The 23,107-nt window shown below is 38.1% G+C and overlaps 1 protein-coding gene across 1 annotated transcript in view; it reads right to left on the reverse strand.

Moving 5' to 3' along the window:
- LOC122823264 (melanopsin-A-like) overlaps window positions 1-5,330 on the reverse strand; it is a 29,571-nt gene extending 24,241 nt beyond the window's left edge. Inside the window, exon 1 of the mRNA XM_044102699.1 lies at window positions 5,175-5,330. Within this exon, the coding sequence (XP_043958634.1) occupies window positions 5,175-5,297 (123 nt within the window). The 5' untranslated portion in view covers window positions 5,298-5,330. The remainder of the gene's footprint in view (window positions 1-5,174) is intronic.
- Between the last annotated feature and the right edge of the window lie 17,777 nt (window positions 5,331-23,107).

Raw genomic sequence — 23,107 nt, forward strand, 5'->3', positions numbered from 1 at the left:
TGAATGATTACAACTGTTGTCAAAGTGTCATTCGGTAAATAATAACACTTTTAACACAAAGTTGTACTAAAAGTTGAATTAAAAGTCTGCTAGAAGTGTAAACTTTGCATTAAAAGTGTAAATGACACTTTGTGATAACAGTCTTTTGGACTCTTTTGCTTTCAGTCGCTGTTTGAAAGGTTCAAATGCCTCAAATGCTGGAGTCTGATTAGAGAAACACTTAACTTCACACAACGTCTCTAAGTCGAGGAGCTGCCAACTTCAAAAGAAAGTGCACCACCAGTAAATGATGTTAAAAGACTTTACAGTTAAATTCAAATAATCACATATTAACACATCCTTATTTGTTTTTGAACAAATCTACCAATAACTTTGCATGCACTTCCTAACAAAGCCACTAGAGGTCCCTCTGATTGACGCACTCATTCAGTCTGGGTTGCTTGTTCCAGTCGGGAGGAAAGCAGACGAATAAACCTAAAGGGATGAAAATTTTGATTTTTAAGAAACCTATTAGCCTGTACTGTTTGAATAAAACAGAAATATCCTTTGTTGTTCCTCAGAGGGGAAATTCTGCAGAACCAGCAGCAAAGTGGTTGTCTGATAAATGCTTTTTTTTTAGTAATTATTTCATTCTTTTAAAGACAGAATAACTATGTTGTTCAGAATGGATGTTCCAGCCATCCCGGCAGTTTCCCTCCAGTTTCTGCACGGCTTTCTGTTCTCTCCATATATTAATCTCCCATTTTCTTCATTTGTCTCATTAAGGGTAATGAATACTGTATGAGCTGCTCCCCCAATGACCACAGAATCAGCCACTCTTTGAAAGCAAGGCCTAAATTAGCCAACCTGTACGGCAAAAAAAAAAGACTGAAGTTTTCCAGAAATGAGCTGGATCCTTAACGAACTGGTAACTGTGGGTGAATCGAATTGGGCAGAAATTACATTTTGACTCCACATCCATGTTTTAAATGTGACCATTATACTTCTTTAATCAGGTTATAATAAGTATAATATAATAAACTACACAAAGCATTTTTTGTAGAGAATTATTCTTAGATAGTGAGATTTTAGTCTGGTCAGTTCTGCCTGTTTTCAGCACCTGTTTTAGGGCTACTTGTCACTTTAAATTCAAATAAGCTGCTGCTGGCTATGCCCCCAACTCAACATTTACACTCACACATGAAAATGGCTGCAAACAGATACACAACTATACAACCATACATCTTTGAAAAGCATAAGTATAGCCTTCTGCACATCCAACCAGAATGCTGCAAGCAGTTTTCTGGATGTTAAGTCAACAAAACACTTTTCCAGCACCTGTTGAGCAGCGCATACAGCGGTGAAACCAGCTGACCAAATGAGCTGGAGCATCACTTGGGTTGCTAGGTAACAGAGCTGGGCTCTGCTGGGGTTGCTAGGTAACAGGGACGTCTGCTGATTTGTGACGTCACATTCTGGAGGATTTTGAAACGGCTCATTTTGCAAACACAAAAAAGGATTAAATTATCAGCCAAAGTTGGGACCCAAATGGAAGCATAAAAACATTTTAAAAAATAAAATTTTGAACAATAGGTCCCCTTTAAATTCAAAATTAATGATGGGTAACCAGTATTTGTTGATCAGCTCTTGCAGCCATTTGACTCTGATTACAATTCTGAAGTCAATTCTTTAGTCCTTAGAGTGGAAACGTCCACAAGAAAATGTGTTGAAATGCTAAAAAATACAACATTGCTGGCTTGTAATGTTGAAAACCCCATATTTATTTTATTGACCTGTCTTTTTGCTCTATGACTAGAGTACGGCCTAAAAGTGGATGTGAAAATACATAAACTTGTCCTTAAAGAAGCTGCAGTGACGAAACCTACATCTGTCAGATATTTTTCTTTTCTGATGTGTGTCTGGGCTCCTGCTGAGCAAACATTTGATATTTTCTCTTCATGGTTTGGACTCAGTTCAGGTCCAGTGTGGAGCTGAAGGATCCCCTCCAGCCTGTGGATTATTACACACGGTGTAATCCCACTCTCAGACACTGAGATGACTCTTAGACTAAAATATTTACTTCACAAAATGGAAAGCACACATGTTGGATTTTCAACACAACCACCAACTTTATAGGTCTAATAATAAATATCATGGACATGTTTTTTAGGACTATTTTGTCTATATTTAGTCTATAAAAATGCACCAATTATTGATCAAAATATGACCAGTGAGAGGTGATATGAATAACATCAGAGCACCTATCAGTAAGTGAACTTTATCAGGCACCAAGTGCTTAATAAAGTTCATTATGTCATCAAATTTAATGTGTTGAAGCAGGAAAATGGGAATCCATAAAGATTCGAGTGAAAAGAGCCAAACTGTGAAAACCAGAATAGTCAGAGCGTCTCTGAAACTGCAGCTCTTATGCCAGTCTGCTGCTGCTCAGAAAAGGAACAGTGTTGAACCAACGGCAAGGTCAAAGGTTAATTGTTGCTAATGGGGACTGAAGGCTGGCCAGCGTGGTCCGATCCTGCAGGCAGGCTGGTTGCTGAAGGCGTTAACGCTGGTTGGGTTGGAAATGTTTAAGAACTCATCTTGAGTCACATTTTGAAGCAGATTGTTGGGGCTGCGTTCACTCAGCAGGTCTTGATGCTCAAATTGGAGTTTTGCTTTTTTTTTTTTTAACCTTGTCTTTCAAACTACTAACTAAAAGTGACTGCAATCAGACTTCTGTGTGAACAATTTGAGACTTCGAGACAGCCTGCATACGCAGAAGAAGAACGGTGAGAGCAGCTCGTTGTTTACAGAAGTAAAAACACTGACTACAAAAAAAATGTTTTTGGAAATTGTCTATGTTTTTAGGGAAAACATGGCGCCAGGATGCATCATGGGAATAAAGAAGAAGGAGACCATGTGTTGCTTTTGGAAGCAACATATTATGCCTGATTGGTGCATGTTAAAATTGTAATATTTTATCCCACAGGATAAAGAATCCAAATTCAGAAAAAGCAAAGATTTGGGAACTTAACTAATGTTTGGCCACTTGATCAACCATTTTGTGTTTGGCTCCTGGTCAGTTTGCCTCGTCAGATCTCCTCTTCATAGAGAAACATTATTGTCTTCTTGCTTCCTACTTTCATTTCTCTCATGCAAACAAACAATTGTGAGCCCATGAACTTAAACCATGGTGCATTTTTAGTTGTAGTCAAGTATTTTCATGAATTACGGCCATGAATGGTTAAAAAAAAAGCACACATCTCACATATACCAAAACAAAAGCTTTGTGTTATTCTCTGCTTCCAACTATTTGGATTTTAATCTGCATTTTGACCTATCAGATTTTAGGAAATGTGTGAGGTTATGACCCTTGATCAAGGCTAAATGAGTTCTTGTAATGAAATAGTTTTTATTGGTGTCAAAAAGCAACTTTTCTTTTTTACAGTGGACCCTGAAAAACAGATCATCTGCTGTCAAAATGCCTCAAAATCTCCCTCTAGTCGGTTTATTCTGAAAACGTCAGGCACAGAGACAGATGGAGAGACTAGATCTCAAGTTGATGTGAAAAACAAAAAAACTTCAGACTTGACTAAAGCTTGTGACTTAAAGGCTTGTGCCTTGACTTACACTCGTAGTTTGAGACTCTAGTCTTATAAATAAGCTTTTCTTCAAATAATCAGTAGCAAAATTAATGACAGGCAGGAATTACAGGCTGACATGTGATGTATGCACATATTTTACTCTGAAATCATGTTTAAATTACTGCCTTCCACGTCTCTTGCTGCTAAGCTAGCTGCATCATTTGACGGATATTGTGATATTTAAAAACACACCTTGTGCTTTTATTCAGATATGTGACGTTTCCTGGCATTTACTCACTACTACACTGTGCCTCACTCACCACGGCTCAGATTACAAAAATCTAAAACATTAAACATGCTTAATGTTCAAAACAGCAAAGTTTGTAAATGTAGATTTACGGTAAAACATTGTTAAAACTCCTCTGAATAACAGGAAGAAAAAAAATCAAAACTACATAGTTCAGTATTATGACAATATGATAATATAGATTAACAGGGGTTAACCACGTTATTACAAAAACAAAATAAAAGTCAGCTTGTTGGATTTATTCCAAAAACTCAAATCCACATTTCTACATGGATAAATATTAGCATTTTCAAAATATGCACCTTTTAGCAGTATTTTTCATGATGAATTTAATATCAAAAGGTTAAATGAAAAAGGTTTATTAATGTCTTAAAGATTAATAAATAAAAATGATGATATTTGAATGGCTATGGGTTAAAGTTTTAAATTCATAGCTGGAAGTAATGGAGAGTTATTGACAGGATTTGAAGGTAGAAAATGCAGAATGGTTGAAATTTACCAAAAACATTAAGAAAATATACAATTTCTCATCCCTGTTTCACTTTTCACTTTTTTATGCTGCCAAATGTTTGTTAAGTTTGTATCGTTTCACTTATCTTTCTGTTCAATGACATTTCCCTCCCTAAAGAAACTTCGGAAATGCAGACAACCAAAAGGTTAACATTTACAGCAGACAAAACAATTACAGGCAATTATAGACTCAGAATAGCACGAAAATATGACAAAAAAAAAAATATATATATATATGAATGGCTCTGTGAAATTCACCGTGAGAAAAGAGACCATACCACAGAGTGTTATATATGTGGCTGTACCTTCAGGTATGGAAATGCGCTCTTTGGGAACGTCAGTCACGCATAGCTGCACGCAGTCATGGCAGTTTTCTTTTGTTTGTGTTTTACAAGACATGGAGGAGGAACCCCCGCACTCCTGCCTCCATTCAGGTGCAGTTATGAATGAGAAGAGCGGAGCAACAAGATCCGTCAATCATTCAAGTATCCAGCATCCACTCACGGCTGGTTAATCCTCCACTTTCTACGATCAGTTTTAAATTATGATTATGTTCTTCCAATAATATCCACCTAAAAATATCTAAATATTTTACAAGACGGTAGAAAATTGTATCAATAAAAATAAAATGTTTAAATCAACATTCCCCCGGTTTTTTCCAGCTGTGTTGAACTGGATTTGGCAGCTCTGGATCAGAATCTGATGCGCATTTCAGAAGCGCACAGCAGCTCTCCGATCACGCAGATAGCTGTTGCGCTCAAATCGGCTGCAAACAGGAAACAGATGCGGACACTTACAGCTGGAGCCACCGGAGACACCTCCATGAGCCGGTGCGGGTTGATGGAGCTGATATTCCAAGGTACGCTGCCGGTCGGGTCCGGTGTCGGAACCACCGGTCCGATATGGAGTCTGGAGTCCATCCGCGGACCAAACAATAGAGAGCCTCTAAATGTGCAAGATAATTTTATTTGAGATGTTTTGAGCTTGTCTGAGGTGGTTTTAGGAGTCTTCCTCTCCATCCGGCTCCTACATCCTCCTCAGAGAAACTGGAGTACAACAGCTGTGCAGCGGTGGGAAACACTGCGCGCTCTCTCTCTTTCTTTTCCTCTGTCTCTTCCTCCGCTCCTCATCCACTCCCCGCTCCGGGGAAGCCTCAGACTGTGTTAGTGGGTCCCTGTGCTGTGTGCACAACTAGATGTAACCTTTGTTCTGTTTATTTGTTTCATTGGTCATTGAAGAAATTAGCTGTTCTTCCTTAATTTGTGCCACATTTTCATCCCTGATTGTCCGAACCCTGCCGATCAATTTACAAACATCCCCATTGATCAGCTGATCCATGATCAAGAAAAAAAAAATACATAATCTGAAAAGTATGCTGCACATTTATGTCAGATCTGCTGATATACCAAAGTAAAAACAAAAAAACAAACAAACAAACAAACAAAACAAAAAAACACAAATGAACATTTGTGAACAAACAGCACATAAAAAATGAAACGCCAAGTCAAGAAGTGGTTGAGTTATAAACAAATATCCCAAACTCTATAAACATCTGATCTCTGATCTCTTTTCAATTATCTGGCTCATGACGTGGACATTCATCTAAACTGACAAGTTGACTACTGTTTTCTAATACGTGTGCATATTTTTCTTTTCTTTATAGAATAATGTCTAAAAAGTCAGATATAAAAGAAAGAGGCATGATTAAACAAGTTTACAATTTCTTTTCAAACAAAGTTCAAGATATTTGACTTGTGAATATGTTTCAAATAGAAAGTTCTGACTCGGTGAGGCTCAATACAAATGCATGTATTGTTGATTTATATATATATATATATATATATATATATATATATATATATATATAAAGCACGTTGAACTGTCTTGTTTTTGAAATGTGCTACAAATAAAATTTGATTGATGATTGATTGAAATACATGCCGCTCTTTTTAGATTCAATTATGAAATAAAAAAACTTTGTTTTCCTTCGACTCCACAGCTGTACACAACTTTGCGTTAACCTGGTAACTTAAATCCCAATACAATCCATTCAAATATGTCATAAACATGGCAAAAGTTCATGAAAATGTTTAAAAGAAATACATCTGAGGTGCAACGTCACAGCTTAATGGATTGTAAAGGAAGGATTAGAGTTTGTTCAGGCTTGATTTAGACAGATTTTGAGAGGATGTGCATCTAATATTCTCATCCCACATAACGACAGAGATGATGAAGGAGAGCGTTGGAAAAGGGATGACAGAGTGAAGGAGTATTAATAGAAATGCAGAACTCAAAATATTGTTTCCATGTCGTATCTTTCTAAAAATCAGTGATTGTAAGTGGAAATGGGAAAGGAAACAGGAGAGTTTCCTATTCAGAAAACTTATTTTCAATGCAGACTAATTCTACACATCACTCTCACAGAATGGAAATATTGGTAACACTTTAATTGACGGGTTGTGAATGAGACTGTCATGACACCGTCATAAACATAACATTGTCATGAACAGGAAAAAGTCTTCATGAATATTTATTACTGTTTTCATAAAGTGTCATTCGGTAAATCATGACACTTTTAATACAAAGTTGACATTATTCAAAATGATGCTATTCAAAATTATGACAACTTGACATTAACCAAGAAATCATTATCTTACATAAATTTGTTATAAATTTGTAGCTCTCTCCAGCTGCGTTCCGGGCGAGAGGCGGGGTTCACCCTGGACAGGTCGCCAGTCTGTCGCCGGGCAACACAGAGACATACAGGACACACAACCATTCACACACACACTCACACCTAGGGAGAATTTAGAGAGACCAATTAACCTGACAGTCATATTTTTGGACTGTGGGAGGAAGCCGGAGAACCCAGAGAGAACCCATCATGCACAGGGAGAACATGCAAACTCCATGCAGAAAGACCCTGGGCCAGGAATCGAACCCAGGACCTTCTTGCTGCAAGGCAACAGCTCTACCAACTGTGCCACTGTGCAGCCTCTAATCAGTAATACTTTTATAACTAATTTATGTGATTGATTTCCTGGTTAATGTCAGCGAAGGTGTGGTATCCCTCCAGAGCTTCAAAATGTATGGAAAACACGTGTAACGAAGATGAAAAATTAAAATTGTGCACAGCATTTTGTGCTGGTTAATCTAGACCACAACAGTCTACAAGCTCAAAGGAAACGTTAAATTTGTTGCTACGTTGCCCAGTCTACTCTTTTTTTGTCTATTCCAAGAAACTCAAGGTGATGTTTTTCCTGCCGTTAAAGGAAACAATATTCCTAAAAATAACTTCACTTCGAAAAATCCAAGTTGATCCTTTCAGGAGGAGATGGATTTACGGAGAGCTCCTTGTTCTACCTGAAAAGAGATTTTTGCATAAAAAAACACAACCAAAACGTTAGAAGCATGAAATGTCCTGACGATGGGAATGGACTGACATGTTCAGAACGAAACGCCACGTGGAAAACGACTCATTTTGGGCTTCAATGTGGAAAAGCACTAATCTTTTCCTGAAACATGGACCAGGTGAAATGCAAGGCAGACGGGTTCCAATTTTAAGAACAAAATGACACAAATTACAATTTCTTTTTAATGTAATTACACACTGACACATCAATCAATCAATCAAGTTTATTTGTATGGAACATTTCAGCAACGAAGCGGTTCAAAGGGCTTTAAATCATAAAAACACAAAACCAAAAAGGGAAACATTACATTTTGCCAAGTGTCACTGTTACTCATCAAAATGTTGCTGAGTGTTTCATTTATTGTGGCTCAATAGAAACTCTAAAACAGGCGGGATTTCAGTTTAGATTTAAAGGAACTCAGTGTTTCAGCTGTTTTACAGTTTGTTCCAGATTTGCACATAAAACCAAATGACAAAGTAGCAGAAAGACCAGCACACAGGCATATTCACTCAAATTTAATACGCAAATGGTCACTGTTAAAGCAAGGTGAGAAATATCTGGTAATTATATATACATGTCAGTGTTTCTTTTAGTTAAACTAAAAACATTTTTAATAAATGAGAAAGCAACAGCAGAAAATGCATTAAATTCAACATGCTCAAGCCCTTCTGCTGGACAGAAAGGGCAATAATCTACTAATTTTTTTTATTTTTTCCCCACCAGGGGGTCCTTTTTGTGGGCTCTAGTGTCCCTTTTATCATAGTAGGCTGACAGGAAGGGGGGAGAAGACACGCGGCAAGTGTCGTCGGGTCCGGGAATCGAACCCGCGACGGCCACGTCGAGGACTGGGGGCCTCCAGGGGTGGGGCGCGCTAGCCTCTACGCCACCGGAGCACGCCCCATAATCTACTAATTTAAGTGTCAGAGAATGATTTTGCCACTGATGTTTCCCAGTTGTTCCTAAAGGGAACAAAGGATTGATGGAGGTACAACAGAAGTAGGCAAGGACACAAACCAGGAACACGCTGCTGTCGCGACTGCCGGCTGAAAAATCAGCTGCTCGTTTCACCCCGACAGATCCAAGATGACATTTAGCTGCGAGCATTCTGCCCTGCATTTGAATAGAGGAAAGACTCGAGACGCTTGGAGCTCCACTACAATGGCTGATTGTCTGCAGCAGCAGAGGGATGTTCAAGGATGTGAGCATGACCCTCCTGCTGGGTGTTGTTCGAAGTCACAAACTCACGGCCTACTTCCACTCATCTTTTTTGTTGTTTGCACATTGTGACACATTAACCCCTACTTACATCAACCCGTCCAAAACATCAGCTCACTTTTTGTCTCTTTCATGAAGCTTACAGGTCGATTTTCAAGCACAGTTTTGCTAAAGTATTTATACCCATCGTAGCTACCACAATGTAAATGATTTTGTTACAGACAATTGTGAAGAGGAAGGAAATTTTTGTTTCAATTTTAGTGTTTTTTTTTTTTTTACATACTCAGTTGAAATTACGTCTGGGCCATTCAAACACATGAATATGATTGTTTTAGCCAAATGGTGATCAATTCCACGTTGTGTTAATAGGCAGCTTCCTGCGTTTTTTTAAATGTTCCCCAAGCTCAACACACCTCAATGAGATAAATAGATCACAAGTCTCTGGACAAAACTCCTCATGATTTACTGATGAGGTAATCCAGCCGTTAATTCAGCTGTGTTGGAGCAGAGGAACGTCAGAAACATGCAGGACGAAGGCTGCGTCCTCAGTACTTCTGCTCCGAGCTGTTCCACATTCCCCTGATTAGTTAACCTGCATTCAACGTCCCTCTCCACTCTCCCATCTGGTATAAACTTACTGGTTTCCATTGTTCTTGACTGGTTGGTTGCACGTCCAGCTTTCCTTATGCAAGATCTGTAAGTTTTCTGCTTCTGTAGTTAAACCTCCCAATATCCTGTCTGCATTTTGTCCTTCTCTCATCACACAAAGTTGGATTTATACACATGCACATCTAAATTTTATATGTTATTCGCTAAATACTTGAAAATTTCTGGTTGCAATGAGACAAAGTGAGAAAAAGTGGTAGAAATCCTTTTGTAAGGCAATGTAGAAATATCTCTATTGCTGCTTTAAATTCAGTCGCGATGACTTGGGTCCGGAAAGCTAACCGTGGATTAAATTTAACCCAGTGGGAAATCAGTTTCTTCCTCTGTGTTAAAACAGGGATAGAAAGACCAGATCTTGCAGTGTTTTACGCTTCTGTCACAACAATCATGAGTCAACCACACAAAAACACACGAAAGGTTAAGGTTTGTTTCGTCCTTCATTTACGTCACTTTAACCAGCAAACCCATCCTTCCTGCATTGCTGTTGTGCATTTGTTAAGACATATTTCACAAAGCGGCCCTCTGGCAGCAGTGAGACCCGCAGTATAACGGGTCCCATGATGCTGCGTTCTGGCTGATATTAAGAGGATCAGAATCTGGGTCTGGACTTAACAAGCATTACACAAACAGAACAACTAATACAAAGAAGAAAACAATGCCACCCTGTGTGGCATGATCCTTCCTGTCCTTTCACTCGTCGTTCCTGATTCCTGGTCCGGCTGTCCAGGTTTTTCCCAACTGGGTTTCCCCACGTCAGCCGAGCTCCTTCAGGCCGAGTTGTTCATTTTGTACAGGATGTTTTATGTTTGCTTGTCGTTACACATGTCAATAAACACCATATATCCACTGGAACGGCACAAGAAGCTGATAGAACAACATTCCTCAGAGAACAAATGTTGACACAATGAAAACGCACAAATGTTTGTGGCTGAACAAACCAAAGCCTGGAGGAATGATTCAGCTGAATGCCAAATGAGATCTCTTAAATGGGACCCATTACTCAAAATTAAAAATAAAAATTACATTGTACTGGTTTTTGTTCTTTCATTTGGTTCTAAAAACAACCCAAGTGCTTAAAAACAAACACCAAGCCACTTTTTGGCAATCTGTTGAAGGTTTTTGATCTCAGTGAAGCTGGCCCTCTAACCTTCTTCAAATCAGGCAAAATTGGTGTCAATCAACTCAACTACATTTGTGCTGGTTTGTGCTGCAAAATTTATGTTTGTGTTGCTTTGGCTTTGAAGATATTAATGAAAGTTTGAAGGTTATTTTGATTTTGTAAAAGTGGTGGAGCTGGTTGTCCTTTACATTTTCATTAATATATTCAAAGCCAAAGCTGCACAAACCAGCACAAACATGGCGGCACAAACAAAAATGTTTGCTGCATAAACGTTTGACAAAAGTTTTGTCTGATTAGAAGAAGCCAACTTTGCTCAGATTATTTTTTGGTATGTGGAAATCGAGTCATTTTAAAGCCCTTTGGATTTTTAAGTCACATTCAACGTTGTTACCTAGCAACCTCAGCCATGCCCAGCCTGTCACCTAGCAACCTAACCTGAGCTCCTGCATGGTTGGCTAACCATTTAGAAACTGCTTGCTGCATTCTTGCTGGTTGTGCAGGAGGCTCCACTTCTGCTTTTTAAAGCTGTACAGTTGTGCACTAGTGCATCTGTTTGAATCCGTTTTTATGTGTGAGTGTAAATGTTGAATTATTTGAATTTAAAGCGATAAGAGGCCCTAAAGCAGTTCTTTCTTCAACAAGCTCATAACAGGCAGAACTGACCAGAGTAAAATGTCATTATTGAAGAATGACTTTGAACAAAAAACGTAATTAACATGTTTTGCATGGTCCATAGACTCATCCTAACCTGTTCAAGGAAGCAGAATTCGTTACCCTTAAGTGGTGTGAGCTGCTGGATTTGCTCAGCGAAAACAGAATCCTCTTCAACCCTATTTGGGTTGAAACACTGGGTCTTCTCCGGAGCATCAGAGGGTGCAGAGAATACCAATAACATTAATTAAGTTTGAAGTTCTTTTGTCTGACACTGGAGAACAGGCTGTTGGCAGAAATACAAACCATACAAAATTCAGTTTCCATTAATTCAAAGAGATCGACTTTAAAGTGATTTAATTTATATGGACAGACGGCGTTGGCTGCCCTCTTAAGAAGAAGGGAGCTGGAAAAACAAACACTGGTTCTTTAAAACTTTGCACCGTTTTCTTGGAAATGCAAATTCTCTTTATTTCCACGTTTGAAGAAGCACTTTTAGTCGTGGTAGAAAGAAAGAACTCTGTTTCAGTTTGGATCTCTTTGACGAAAATGAGGATGCCATTTTGCACCGTTGTGGTTCAGGTTGTTTCATGCGAAGTTTTTCCCAAATGTAAAATGGTGCAAACTATTCCTGGACTTCAATACAGTGGAATAAAATTATACTATTACCAGAATAAAGTTGTAATAATACGTTTTTCTCATAATACAAGTTTATTCTTGTATTTTTTGACTATAGTCTCGAGATACTACGACTTTATTCACGTATTACAATGACTGAGTTTGTATAATTTTATTCTTGTGATTTTATGACTAAAATTTATGACATAAATTAGTTTTTTTTACTTTTTTTTTTCTTCGTATTGCCCTAATACTCCATCGTACTTCACAAACCACCTAAGGAGAAATTCAGTCGAGAGGCAAAGCAGAGACAAAGTTAAGCAGTTGCTCTTGGTCAGAAGTACCAAGTAAAAAACCCAGAAAGACGATGCAAATTTATTGGCAGCAAAGACTGAAAATGAAACAAACAGAGAGTAAAGGGAGTTAGGTCTGAGCCTACGGCACCATGAATATATCTGAGTGAGAAAATACGGTAAAGGAAGGTTTTAATCCTGCCCTGTAGAAGTAGACAGGGTGTCTGGCTCATTTACAACAGTGTGAGCTGCTTCTGCCTGATAAAATGAAGATCAGATGCTCTGGTTCCTACGAGGGAAACGCCAGTTTTTAAAAGATATTGAGACAAGAGGCAACTTGCTGATTCATGCCAAAAAAAATTACACTTTCTGATAACTATCCTGCCTCATGACGGACATTTTCTTTTGTTTTCAGAAAAGGTTTTGTTACCTCGACTCCGCTGTTTTTTTCTATCCATTGAGAGGCTTTTATGCCATTTTGTGTCCATTATTATGGCAAGAGTTAACAGCTGTGAGGGCAATGCCAACACTTTTAATTTGATATGACATGGTGTATAATTAGCACGCCACTTGACATCTCACGTCATTTCAATGCATGTTCAACAAATCAGAGCCAATGATGCATCAATTCAGAAACATTAACTAACATCCAAAAGGTGTAAAATTATACCAACAAACTGGATCTCATTCAAATGCAGAACATTTTTGTATCGTTTGGTGCCTCGGAACATTTTTCTGTTTTTGAGTCGGGCCTGTTTGCTGTCGCTAACACATTATCTCTCTCTGGTTTCTTTTTTAATAATCTCTTGGTTGGTTTTGTTTGGGGAGAAGTTATGAACAGGACAGCAAAAATTTTAACAGAGGATAAAAAAACATGGAGAAATAAATGAAATTTTAGTCCAGATGTAGGTTCTCTTTCTTAACCACAGTTTAGACATTTACTAGATGCTCTGCTATCACTAACATTTCAATATAGTCTTCAGTAGAAAGACTTTATGATGGTATTGTGTATAAAGTTATTGATTTCCATTTCCACATTGGACAAATATGGACAAAAACAAAACAAAAAACAGTTCAATGACTCCTCTGACTGTAGAACTGAACAACTTTAGGCCAGCAGCTATGTTCTTGTAGCCATTTCACGACTTGCTTTATCTGAACAAAATGTTCTCTTTTCTTTCCTGTATTGAACAGGTTGCATTTATGCAACAGGACGTTATGGATTACAATATAAAAGCTGTTAAAGAGTCAGATAATCTTCAAGTAAACCCTTGTATTTGTTGTTATTCTGTTGAGTGAAGTGCCACAGGCCCCACCTGCCCCCCGTACTTTACGGCCCTGTCCAGAAATCATCTGATCCCTCCAGAGATTCATGTTGAACCTGACATCTCTCTCTCTCCTCTCTCCATCGCTTTTGTTGAGGCACAAACAAAGCCTTAGACATTTAGAGAAATAACTGCGCTTGATTTTTTATTTTTTTTTTGTCCATCATTTGAAAAGTAAAGAAATCCAGTAATAATCTGTTTTTACCCCTCAATTTTTAAAATGATAATTATGGCATATTAAGTTTCTTTTATTTCAAACACATTAACAATTCAAATGCCATGATATGAATTTGGATGGCTATTTGTTAGAAAAAGAGGCAGACAGAAGTATAAACGTAGTTCAACTTGGCTCCTTTCTTTCAGATCGTCACCTTCCTAAAATAAAGTAATTTTTTTATTGTTTGCCAAAAGTGATTTTAGCAAAAGAAAAAAAAAAGTTTAATTATGTAAAAAATAATTTAGGCCAATATTTTAGGAAGGTGACAAAGAGAATAAAATCAAGCAAAATGAAACAACAGATATGGTTTTATAACTTAACCTTAAACAAACAAAACAAACAAAGAAAAGAAAAAAGATCTGTCTCTTCTTCACAATGTAAAACCTTTCATTACATGATTTTTAACTTTGTTGCTGCCACATGAAAATATTGCAGTGGTTGCTTTGGTGATGAAAGATGAATAAATAAAAGGGCATAAAAATATAAAAGGCCTATTTTGCCTTTCGGAGAAACGGCTGCTGATGCACCTGGATGAAGGTTTGGGTTCATGATGCAGGTCAAATGAGTCGACCTCTTCTCTTGCTTTTAAAATGCATCACTTAGTGGAATAAACTGATCATTCATGTTCATGTATTGCTGCAAATCATAGACAGACACACACCGCCACTAGATGTTTTATATACAGAGTACGTCTCTGTAGAGGAAACGAACCAGATTAGTGTTTCAGACCTTTCTTTGATGATTGTACGACTTTCTAAAATAACCAATCACTCATTTCCTGCAAGCCATTTCTCCCAAAATGCAATTCATATTTTATTAGTTGAATTGCAGAAATCCGTCTGGCATGTTTGATGCGTTTGTAAACTGTCTGAATCCACAATGATGTTTTAGCTTCTGCCTGTAATTGTGGTTTTGAGTCACTTTAGAAATAATGTCTATCTGGACATCAAACATTTGTGTTGTGAGAAAATGTCCTAAAGCTTAATCAGACTTTGATGCCATTAAGTTTAGGTTTGTTGAATGTTAAAGTTTTTCTCTGTGAGAAAATAACCAAACATTTTGGGGGAAAGTAAGAGGATTTTAATAGCAAAACTAATCACGTTCTTAATAACGATGATAAAACAAGTCTGTGACCTTTGGATCAGGACATAATAAACCTCCTCTGGCCTTTTCTCGGTTCTAAAAACGACTTTATGTGTAATCCACGACCATATCAGTTCTCATCCACCACCTTTTCACCTCCTTTTGGTTTCTGATAAAAATCAACTACAAAAATAATCTACTTTGTGATTCTGTATTGAAGGAGAAGCCTTTGCTCCCCCAACACACACACACACACACACCTACACACGCCCACACACACACACACACACACGCACACACACACACAGAAAGTGTGGGAAGAACTAAGTACACTCCAATAATTCAGCAGCTTGTAAAACAAACAGCAGCAGCGATAAATCTCAGACGTTATGAATCTATCAGCGTCTAAAATCGCTTTCCTTCCTCTTTTCACAGCTTTACTTCAGTCCACGGATGTTTGCAGACATTTGTTTGTTCGCCGCTCTCTTTACTTCCAGCACACCAGTCAGTTGCTGTTGTTTTTTTCCCCGCAATATCCAGAACTACCAAATAGATTTTTGGAAAGAAGGGTATTTCAACCAGTCGTTAAGTAATTTTGAGCTGTTTAGAAAAATGGCATCAGGTTTTAGTGCTGGGTTAAAGGCTGTTTGTCTTCCATCCTGGTTTTAATTCCTGAATCGTGGAAATTTGCTGCAGGTTCATATTCTGTTTCATATGAACGTCACTACAGCCAATTCTTTTATTTAGTCGCCTTAAAATAAACGGACACCAAGTGAAATCTTGACATTCAATGTAAAAGTTATTCTTTATCAGATTTCGCTCGGTAAACATGCCATTCTTGTTCAGTCCTTCTGCAGCTGTACTTCCATGAACTCAACAGTTAACATGCTAACGGAGAAAAAGCTCTTGGGGTTGTTCTCAATGTCTTTGAGGATTTCACAGACAGCCCTTGGAGGGAATTTGCATAAATGTTTCTCTCGGGAAGGTAAAAGGTTGAGTATAACTTTTCTCTCCGGTTCGTAACAGACTTCAAGTTATTTGGAAAGTGGTTGACAAGCAGCACCAACTGCTTGTATAACATCGTTGTTGTTGGTGTTTTTCCTTCCATGTGCATCAGATCAGCATTTCACAGAAGTTATTATTTCATTAGCCCGACACCTGTTGAGTTGGTAAGGTGTTTAAATTAGTAGCACATGGTAGCTACTTTCCTTTTTACAACATATGGAAGAAAAAATAATGTATTTATTTTGTCCTCAAGTTTAATAATACTGTATAATCAATTGTGTTTCTGCAAACGTGATGTTACATTTAATAAACTTTAGGACATGTTACAGATCAGATTATTTTATTATATACTAATATGAATTAGTATACGCAATTTTAAAAAGTAAGAGAAAAATTATACTGTCAGCATCTCAAAAATAATTTACAAGTTTAGCTATTTTCCAAACCCATGCATAATTTCTTGCATCTCCTGTCATCCACTTTAAATGACTTTAGTTTTTCAAGACTTTATGATAATTTTATTGTTGTGGACGTTGATTTTTTTTCTGCCTGTCGTCACAAACAGAGCGTGAAGCAGAGAAACATGAGTTTAAGCCAACAAAACTGGGTGTGAGTGGAGAAATTAGGCATGCGTTTTGCCAGGGGCTGATTTTAAAGAGAACATCTTGTGTTTTTATTATGTTCAATTTATGCCAACCAAATCCAAAGAGCTCCAAATAAGATCTAAGCATAATCCAAAACAAACACCAGAACAGCTCAAACGAGTCATTACCTGTCAATTGACATGAGTTTTAAGTTCATTCTAACATTTTGTTATAGACATGTTTGTATTTATAGTCATCCTTTGGGGGCAGCAGCTTCAGCTTCACAGACTTAGAGAAACTGAACGAGCTGACGGTAAAAACGGACGGCTCTGTGCCGGGGACTTCCCCAGATCCCCGGGAGCTGCATGTATACAGAAAGCTGCTGCAAAAGATTTATAGCATGGCGCTAAGAAAATGCACACCACCTATGTAGCATATCAAAAAATATATTGTAACGAATGTTTAGCTACACTGCAGGGAGAAATTTTAAATAAGCTTTTTCTTTTTTTTAAACTTGTGACAGCACATATGTTTGTGTCTTTGTATTCACTCATTTATGTAATTATATATAATTTTATTCAGAAGCAAAAGCTGTGAAGTAAGACAACATTGCACGACCTGAGTGAAGTCGGCCCCCCACCTTCTTCAAATCAGATAAAATTGTGTGTCAATCATTATTTTAATACAAAAAGGTCATTTTGATTTTGTAAAAGTGAGGGGTCTGGTTGACCTTTTGACCTTTAAACTTTTATTAATATCTTCAAAGCCAAAGCAGCACAAACAAACATTTTTGCTGCACAAACCAATTGAGTTGACTGACACCAATTTCGTCTGATTTGAAAAAGGCTGGTTGACCTTTCATGACCTCTGGAAACATTTATTAATATTTTTAAAATGATAGCGGCACAAAATAAACTTTTTGCTGCACAAACGTTTGACATCAAGAAGGTTGGGGGGCCAACTTCACTCACGACCCAGGAGGTTCTGATTTTAACACCAAGCATATCGTAGGAGCTAAACAAAACATTAAAAAAATACTCAAGAATGATTCTTGAGTATTTCAGGAGCTATAATAACATTTTAAGAAAATACGGCACATAAATTTTGTAAAATGATACAACAGAAAACAATGGGTTGCATACATTGTAAGCTTGAGTTTTGTCATTACCACTCAAACATGAACACTGGGATTTGTTAATAGCAGGGTTTCCTCCAGTGTATTAACAGCCTGGCGGGCCACCAGGCTTTACTTGTGACCCCGCCAGACTTAGCACTGCTTAATTATTTATGTTTTCTTTTTAAATGTTTGCATTTTTTAAGACTTTCTTAGTTGGTGTTCAGATATTAATCTTTCAATCTTGCAATAATCCATAACTATTCATTGATATTTTGAAATTTTCTCTCAACTTTAATCATTTTTTTAATTTAAAAACACGGCGGGCCGCTGGATGAATGACTGCAGAGCGCCCAGCCACAGGGCTTGGCAAGTTTTCTGGGGGAACTTTGAATAGTTATTCATAATTTTCTCTTATTTGCTCCCTCACTACACAATCTGCATGTTTTCCTCTGTTCTTCATGAGGTCACTCAGTTATTTCCCTCCAGGGGACTAAACCCCAAGGCAAAAAGTCCAAGAATACATTTTTCACATCAGAATAAATGTAGAAAAAAATAGATCAAGACACTGCTTTAAATTTTTTTTATATTTGTAGCTTATTTAACTTCACTTGCAACTGGCTTTTTAAACATTTTTATGCTAAAACTGTATTTTCAGATTTGTTATTAAATCTGATTAAAGTATTGCACAAAGCAAGTCAGACTGCTGGAGAGCGCTGCGTTAGGACCCTGAATTAGGACAGCTTTTCATGCAACAGCCACTGTATATTCATCACATGCAAAGCAGCCTGAGGGATTGGTACAGTTATTTGGGACTTTAGGGATCACGCACTAATTATACGCTACAAATAAAAGATAAATCTGACATTTTTCTGAATGCCGTCCTCAGTCTGGGTCGAAAACGTGTCCTGAAGCTCAACCTTTAGAAATCCATGGTGAATATTTGAAGCACAGTCATTTTGTTCTACATTAAAAATTTCAGTCCACTGTGGATTGTTGAACAGTGAGGCCGAACTGCAGCAGGTTGCTGCTGAGTTTCTTGTGATTACTCTGGTTATGTAAAACATCTGGCAGAGGCAGAAGGTGGAGGCTGACACCAAAAAGCCGCTCTAGGAGCTGGAGTTGCTCCAAAATAACCAGTTTAACAACAAACAGCTGGTAATGACCCAGTTTCTGAGACACGGCAGCTAAAAGTTGACATGATCTCTGTTTCAGTCCAACAGACACACTTTAACGATAGATTTATAAAACACATCGTCCTACCTTTCAAAAATATTCATACACCTTGGACGTTTTTACATTTGGTCACATTGTTACAAACACTAACCTCCATGTGTTTTGCTGATGGATCAACACGAAGTAGCATCTTTGCGAAATGGAAGAGGAGATGGTTTTAAATAAAAATCTAAAAATCAAAACTCTTCACTTAAAACAGACAAAGGAGCACATTGGACAGTTCAGATATGAGAAAGGTTTTCACAAAATTTGGTTTTTGGACACCAGAGTTTCCAAAGTTACATTAAGACTTGCTGAGACGGTCAATTAATTCAACCTGACTGAGATTGAGTGACTCTGAAAATAAAGACATTCCTGCTTTAAGAAAAGCAAAGCTGGAAGAGAAATACTCCCATGGACTCGTATCTGTAACCTCAGAGCCCTGAACAGGTACCAGCCACACCATTAAGATTTTTATTTAAATAAAACAGTTTAAACCCATTTTTCTTCCATATGATACCCCTGGACTGTTTTGTCGCTAGACTGTTTTCTGTTGCTTTGCACATTAAATCCCAACAGAATCCATTAACGTTTGTGGCTGTAATTTGACTTAATGTGAACTAATTCAAACATTTTTACAAAACACTGAAGGAAAGTGGTGACCGCACGGCATTTGAAAGGGAAATACAGATACTTTGGTCCATGTTCTAATGGGTAATATTTGAAGGCTGATGCTTCTTTTGGTCAGAGCCTCTGTGGTCTTGGAGTCTGGATGCTTTCCTTCTGTTTTAGCCCCATTGTCAATAAAATATTTAACATTTGTGGTAGAAAACAAAAGGAGAAACCACTTCTGGGTCTTATTCAGGTGCTGTTTTGATCTTGTGGATTTTCACATTTTGCCTAACTTTAAGCTCAGCAAATATTTTCTTGTGATTTGAAGGACTGACATTTTTTCTACATCAAAAATACACTTGTACATCCGCTATAGGCATTTTATTCATGTTTTGGTGCAATCATTAAATATAAAAGAGTGAGAGAAAACAGCACTCACAGGTGCGACTAACAGACAACACAATATAGACATTTGGCACAGATCAGATGTCTAAATTCAAAATTAGTGATGAAAGAAATTAGCTTGTTAGAAGCAACAAAATACTTTTCAAACTTCCTCATGATTTAAAAATAACTGTTTTCTTCCATTTTCTTTTCTGACAATTACAGCAGCAAAACAAAACAAAATCTCATTCTTCACATAAAGCCAGAGTGGGACTGATGAACAAAGTAACTCAATCAGTAACTTTACTTCAAAGCAGAAAGGATCATCAGCAGGGCATGCTTTCACAAGCACGAATATAATGCAAGAAATATTTTTGTATGAGATTAACAAATGCAACTATTTGTTCTCCTGCATCATTCTGAGAAACAAAATCTTCTCTGAAACAGATTCTGCATTTATTGTTTGTGTTTATTGTCCAGGCAGTTGCTACAACCGTAACAACACAGCTGCTGTAGGGAGTGAAAACGGTCGCAGTTTAAAACACCAGAACAATAAAAGTTAAAGAAATGTTTAGACTTGCAACCAGTTTTTGGCCATGCAGCAGCTCCTTAGGTAGCAGATTATGATCGTGCTCAGTTGCTTTAAGCACAAATATTAAAGATTAATAATTGTAAAACATTGTGTCAACACAGAGTTCAGGGGCAGAACTGATTTGAATAAAATTTAATTATCCATAGGTGGATCCACATCAGCCCTTGAGAAATAGCTCCTGGTCTTTTGCCAAAGACAAAAGACCAATCCTACAACAGCTAAAATCTGATGGTAATTAGTTTTTTTTACATTTCTTGGAGTAGGAAGTGGGACTCAGTGTCCTCTTGCTAAGTTTTTATGTTGTTTATTCAGTAATTCTTGGTGCAAGGCCAGGCGAGGACGGTGAACAACTTTTTCAGAGTTTGGTTCGTTTGACAGAATGCAGTGTGAAAGCAAACCACACTAGCTGAAAATCTTGCAATTTTGATCCCCAGTTTATGAGTCTACTGAACTATCAGGTGTAACAACAAGCTTATGGTGCGTTCACAACAAATGCGTTTTGTGGAGGCGCGTGGACAACCGTTGCAGGGTGTTTTGAGCGTCTAGCGCGGCGCGATTTGAACTTTTTAAAGCGTTTGACGCGTCGAGCGCCAAACGCTCCAAGTAGACTTTGAATGTAACCAGACGCGCCTGACGCTCAAAACGTGTTTGGTGTGAAGCACCATAAGGTTGTTCTTACATCTGATAGTTCAGTAGAGTGCAAATGCGTTGAACTTGAAACGTCAGAATCGTTTTTGACGCACGTAACGCGCTTGGTGTGAACGTGCCATAAGAATTAGTTTGTATGTTCTGTATGAAGCATAAATGTAGCAAAATTTTTATCCACACAAATGCAAAATGTACCCACAGCCTCCATTCTTATGCTTGTTTTAAACTTCGGAAAGTCTTCTTACCCCATTCAGATTCCTAAACGCATGGAGTTGCTGCCAAGTGATTGCTGATTCACTATTTGTTTTACCAAACAATTGAACACTATAACTAGTGAAGGCCAGTGAGTGAACTTCCTAATATGTGCAGCGTCTGTAATAATTTTACTCCTTCTCACTCACATCCAGACTCCACTCCACAGACGATAAACTCATCGGCACCCCGCCAATCCTCTGGGGTCCGACTGCAGTTCTTAAATCGCCACAGGGAAGGAGTGTGACATGTTTCACACTTTTATTATCTGCAGCCACTGCAAAACCCTACTGCCCATCAATGACCCTACGTATTCATCAATGTTCAATGATGGCTGACGTTTTTTGTTTTAAAAAAAAAATCCAGTACGTAGAATGGATTCATCAATGAAAAGTAATTATACTGACATGCCATTCAAATTTGAGGTAAGCAGGGATGCAACAGAGTGTCTTTCTCTCTGTTTTCAGACGAGAAGGTGTGAGAGTACTCGAGAGCTCACAAAGGAAGCCTTGAAGTAACAGGCATTCCCGTTTCTGTGAAGATGGCACAGGCAACAAAATGAAGGTCAAGAGCTCTTTGAAGTGATTGATGGCAGGGACACAGAAGTCAGCCATCACAATACTGACAGCATCCCGGTACAAAATCCTGCCGTGTGGAGGAGGATGTGGACAAAAGAAAGACAAAGCTAAAATCAGATGACGGCTGCAGGTAGAGCCACAAAGAATGAACGGCATCTTTTGTGTTTTTCCAGACATGCTATGTTGCAAATCAAACTTTAACTTTAAACTGAGAGTCAGACTATTCAGGAGTGGATTAAAATCAACAAATATTGAGGAAGGACAAAAATTATAACTGACTCAGTGGAGGTTAATGTAGTTAGATGATCTCAGTGTGCAGCCATGCCTCACAACTTTTAAAGCAGACACTTTAACCTTTTTTACTGAGACATTAATATCAGGTTGGGCGAACAATTTCCAGATGGCTATTAGTTGTTCGGTAAATCACAAACTCCCAGTTTAAAGGTGATCTACTGTGTTATTTTTAAAGAACAATTTGTTAAACAAGGTCTCTATATTACAAACCAGGTCAACGTGTCTGAGTTTTCTTTGAGCACTGGTTTCCGTAACACTACAGATAGCATTTCATCCATCCATCCATCCATCCATCCATCCATCCATCCATCCATCCATCCATCCTTCCATCCATCCATCCAACCTTCCATTTTCTAAGGGCAGGGTTGCTGGTGCCAATCTCCAGCTGCGTTCCGTGCGAGAGGCGGGTTCACCCTGGACAGGTTGCCAGTCTGTCGCAGGGCAACACAAAGACATACAAGACACAACCATTCACACACACTCACACCTAGGGAGAATTTAGAGAGACCAATTAACCTGACAGTCATGTTTTTAGACTGTGGGAGGAAGCCGGAGAACCCGGAGAGAACCCATCATGCACAGGGAGAACATGCAAACTCCATGCAGAAAGACCCCGGGCCGGGAATCGAACCCAGAACCTTCTTGCTGCAAGGCAACAGCTCTACCAACTGCGCCACTGTGCAGCCCCAGATAGCATTTCAGATTAGATAAAATATTAAAATATTCTATCCTTTTATGAATCCTTTGCATATTTACTTGAATAACATTTAAAAAATAATCATTTGTAGTAGTTTTACTTTGCTGTACTCTGTACTTGAGTAATGTTATCATGAAGTATCGCTTCTCTCACC

This window comes from Gambusia affinis, linkage group LG20, assembly GCF_019740435.1.
Source record: "Gambusia affinis linkage group LG20, SWU_Gaff_1.0, whole genome shotgun sequence".
Lineage (NCBI taxonomy): Eukaryota > Metazoa > Chordata > Actinopteri > Cyprinodontiformes > Poeciliidae > Gambusia > Gambusia affinis.